We start from the raw sequence: 4,249 nt of genomic DNA, 5'->3' as shown, positions 1-4,249 counted from the left end.
ATTTGAGCTTCTTTGCAAACCTCACCCTGGAACATAGCACTCCTTCCAAGGATTAGCAGGGAATATTTGGAGCTAGGTGGGGAGGCTGGTCCTGGGAGTATCCTGGGAGTGGTGTGAGGTGTCAGATCAAGCGCTGCATCACTTCTGTCCTGTACGGAATGCTCCCACCTCTCACTTGAAATGGTATCACAGCTAAATGACCCAGTCTGATCCCAGCAGTCCTAGTGGATAACCTGCATGGCTGGGAACGCCTCAACTCCTCCTTTTCCTTTCTTTCTTTCCAGTTGACTCTGAAATTTGAGGATTAGAGTGAGCCAAGGCTGTGCAGAGAGCGCTGCAGAGCAGGGGATGTGTGGTGGTGCTGCTGGGTGGCTTTGGGCTGGCCTCAGCTCAGTCCTCACAGCTGTCCCAACTGTCCACTTTCTCCTCCATCTCAGCTCAGTTTTTCAGGGGGGTTTCATTGTAGCTCCCTATTTGGCCTAGCTGGTGGGTGAGGAAGAGAAGCCTGCTGGAAGCTCAGGCGTGGAAACATCGAGCTTTCCATTCATTTCTTTGGCTGTGGAGATTGTAACTATTTTAAGGCCAACTAGAACCAGCTGTGGAATTAGGGCAGTTTTTTTTGGCTGGTTTTCCAGTAGAAGCTAGCAGTAGCAGGGGGTGAATGACATCAGACCTTGCCTGAAGTGAAGTGTCCTCTGGGGATTAATTTACCTGTTTCCCAGGTATAAAAGCAACCCCCAGGGCCGATGTGCCTCACCAGGTGTGTGCAGCCAGTTGGGTGTGTGGATTTAGGACCTGTGTGCTACTTGATTCTGCCTAGAAGGGAAGGGCTGGCTCCTAGCTGAGGCAAGACACAGCTCTGGGGATCTGGAGCTGGCTTATCTGAGGTACCAGGAGCAGGATACACAGAGGAAAAACTGCTACTCTGGCTTCTACTGGGCAAACTGAGTGCTCACCACGCTTGCCAGTGGAGAAATGACCTTCTTCTGGCAAAGCCCTCCTGCTCCTTATGCCTTTGGCAGAATCCTCTGGTGCTGGGAGGGAGCTGCTCCTCTGTATGGAATGGTGATGGCACACCAAGTCACCTTCACAATGGAGCTTCCTGGCAGTGCCTCTGGTGCTAGGAGGGAGCTGCTCCTCGTGCCTCTGGTGCTGGGAGAGAGCTGCTCCTCATGCCTCTGGCAGCATCCTCAGGTGCTAGGAGGGAGCTGCTCCTCATGCCTCTGGCAGCATCCTCTGGTGCTGGGAGAGAGCTGCTCCTCTGAGTGGACTGGTGGTACCACACCAAACCCACACCTCCACCCTGGAGCTTTCCAGCCGCTGCTTCCCTTCCCGGCAGAGAGAGGCATTTCCCGTAGCTAACGAGAGAGTTTTCTTGCCATACCTATAGCTGTTGATGACTTTTCTGTTTTGAAGCTAGTTTGTGTCTTGACGTGTCCCTTGCAATATCCCTATCGTTATATATGCTGTGTGCCTTATGAAATGCTGGGATCTGGAAAATCCACCCGCCGGCGCACCCGTCGTCTCTGCACCTTTGAATGACCACTCAAAATGCCGTGGCGGGGGGCGGTGTGCACAGAGAAGCCAACAGAGCAGTAAGCGCAGCAGGAGCGTGGAAGATGACAAGGAAGGTCACCTGGTGTGCAGGATCGGCGATTGGCTTCAAGAGCGATGTACAGTCACCTCTCGTAAAACTTTACCTCTCTACTTTTATCCCTGGGTTAGAGCAGATCTCTCGGTTGGTACTGGAGGGGTCTCTAGTGCTTTGTTTACCGACCAGTAATTTGCACAAGGCAGAGTATAGACACTTGAGTTTTAACGAGTGTAGCAGTGAGAGACATTGTTTTGTTTGCTTTGATGTGCTATTGCTGTGAATTGCAGGAGCTCAGCTCTGGCCAAGCCCCTGAGGTTCACAGGGGTTTCTGTTTTCTCTCCTAGATGAAATTGTTGGCAGCCTTGGGGAAGGCACTTTTGGCAAAGTGGTGGAGTGTGTGGACCATGCCAGGTGGGTATCTCTCCTTCCCTGGTGCAGCAAGCTCAGCTGCTCACCAGTGTGACACCAGGAGTTGGACTAGATGATCCTCAAGGATCCAACTCTGTGATTTTTTTACCACAGGACCAGACTTAGAATCATAGAACCATCAAGGTTGGAGAGGAGCCCTCTAAAATCATTGAGTCCAACCATTAATCTGTCACTGCTGTAACCCGTAAACCATATCCTCCAGCATTAGATCCAGAAGCCACTTCCAGGGTTGGTGACTCCACCACCTCCCTGGGCAATATTCCAATGCCTGAACACCCTAACAGGCAAAACATTTTTCCTAATACGTAATCTGAATCTCAATTTGTCACCTCCCACATGGGACTGTGGTGGAAATTGTTTCTTAGAGCACATAGGAAGGGACCTGGCTCATATCTCAGCCCCCCCAGACTGGCAGGCTGATAGTGAAGGGAAGCAGTGAGGTTTGTTCAGTGGCACAGGTTCAGAGAATCCTGGAATATCCTGAGCTGGAAGGGACCCACAAGGATCATCAGTCCAACTCCAGGCCCTGCACAGGATAGCCCCAAAATCCCACCATGTGCCTGAGAGTGTTGTCCAAATGCTCCTTGAGCTCTGTCAGGCTTGGGGCTGTGACCACTGCGCTGTGGAGCTGTTCCAGTGCCCAGACACCCTCTGGGGAAGAGCCTTTCCCTAGTATCCAATCTAAATCCCCCTGGCATAGCTCCAGCTGTTGAAAGTTGTTCTGCTGCAGTGAGCTCCTGCTGAGAGCTGGGCTCAGTGACCTCTTAATCTGCCAGGGCACTTCCATTATCTTTTTTGACCTCTGCTGTGATTACACTTGACCCCTGTCCCTTCCTGACCTCCTGTCTGGCTCTGAGCCTCGGGCTCAGCTTGCTGGAGTTGCTGTTGGGCTCTCCTGCTCCTCAGGAATCTCTGGCATTGCTGGAGAGAGAGGGGAGGTGGCTGCTGGAGTCACAGTGACCTTAGGGACTGCTGTGTTGGGAATGTCTCTTTGGAGTTTTACCCAGCAATAACCTTTTGCTTCAAATGAACTACTGCTCAGGCAGCAGAAATCTTTAGCAGAGTTTTGTTGGGACCCTGGAATGCCCCATGAAAATGTGACTGGAGTAACTGGGGTGTGCCCTGTCCCTGTGGGCGGAGCATGTGTGACACAGACTTTCCTTCTGACTCCAACCTTCTGTCCCTTCCCTTCCAGAGGCAAGTCCCAGGTGGCACTGAAAATCATAAAAAACGTTGGAAAATACCGGGAAGCAGCCAGGCTGGAGATCAATGTCCTGAAAAAAATCAAGGAGAAGGACAAGGAGAACAAATTGTAAGTTCCTCCATGACTCCTGGGTGGTCAGTACCATGTCCTTTGGTCTGCTGGGTGCTCTCCAAGGACACACAGGGCTGAGGGTGGCAGGGGATGTCTCATCCCTCCTTGTCCCATTGGAATTGGGGATCTCTAGTTAAAGGTGGCTGAGCAAAGCAGGGAGAAGGTGTGTCTGGATTGCTCCTGAGTCAGTTGGTTTGGAGCTTTGCTCACCAACCACTTCTGAAGTGGTCAGGAAGAGGGAGAATGACTCTTTTGTGGATCCCTGACGGGTGGTGAAGCCTCATGTGTCTCCCTGCACAGCCTGTGTGTCCTGATGTCAGACTGGTTCAACTTCCACGGCCACATGTGCATTGCCTTTGAGCTCCTGGGCAAGAACACCTTTGAGTTCCTGAAGGAGAACAACTTCCAGCCATACCCTCTCCCTCAGATCCGGCACATGGCCTACCAGCTCTGCCATGCCCTGAAATGTAAGTCCTCCAGGGCCAGCCCTGCTCCCCAAAGGAGCTCAGGAGGAGCTGGCTTGGCCAGCTGGACAGAGCTGTGTGGGTGCTTCTCTATGGTTCTCACAGGTATTTTTCTCTCTTTGTCCTCTTCACCCTGTGCAGTTTTACATGACAACCAGTTGACTCACACTGACCTCAAGCCAGAAAACATCTTGTTTGTCAACTCGGATTTTGACACCCTGTACAATGAGAATAAGGGAGCTCAGGAGGAGCTGGCTTGGCCAGCTGGACAGAGCTGTGTGGGTGCTTCTCTATGGTTCTCACAGGTATTTTTCTCTCTTTGTCCTCTTCACCCTGTGCAGTTTTACATGACAACCAGTTGACTCACACTGACCTCAAGCCAGAAAACATCTTGTTTGTCAACTCGGATTTTGACACCCTGTACAATGAGAATAAGGAGCGTCCAAA

General features: G+C 51.6%; 1 protein-coding gene across 1 annotated transcript in view; it reads left to right on the top strand.

Annotated features, from left to right (window-relative positions):
- Positions 1–1,551: 1,551 nt before the first annotated feature.
- CLK3 (CDC-like kinase 3) overlaps positions 1,552–4,249 on the top strand; it is a 5,303-nt gene continuing 2,605 nt past the window's right edge. Inside the window, exons 1-4 of the mRNA XM_009081952.1 lie at positions 1,552–2,005; positions 3,219–3,335; positions 3,639–3,805; positions 4,144–4,240. Of these exons, the coding sequence (XP_009080200.1) occupies positions 3,652–3,805; positions 4,144–4,240 (251 nt within the window). The 5' untranslated portion in view covers positions 1,552–2,005; positions 3,219–3,335; positions 3,639–3,651. The remainder of the gene's footprint in view (positions 2,006–3,218; positions 3,336–3,638; positions 3,806–4,143; positions 4,241–4,249) is intronic.

Source organism: Acanthisitta chloris, unplaced genomic scaffold, assembly GCF_000695815.1.
Source record: "Acanthisitta chloris isolate BGI_N310 unplaced genomic scaffold, ASM69581v1 scaffold8779, whole genome shotgun sequence".
Lineage (NCBI taxonomy): Eukaryota > Metazoa > Chordata > Aves > Passeriformes > Acanthisittidae > Acanthisitta > Acanthisitta chloris.
The sequence above is the reverse complement of the archived record's forward strand: the minus strand, read 5'-3'. Positions and strand labels throughout refer to the sequence as shown.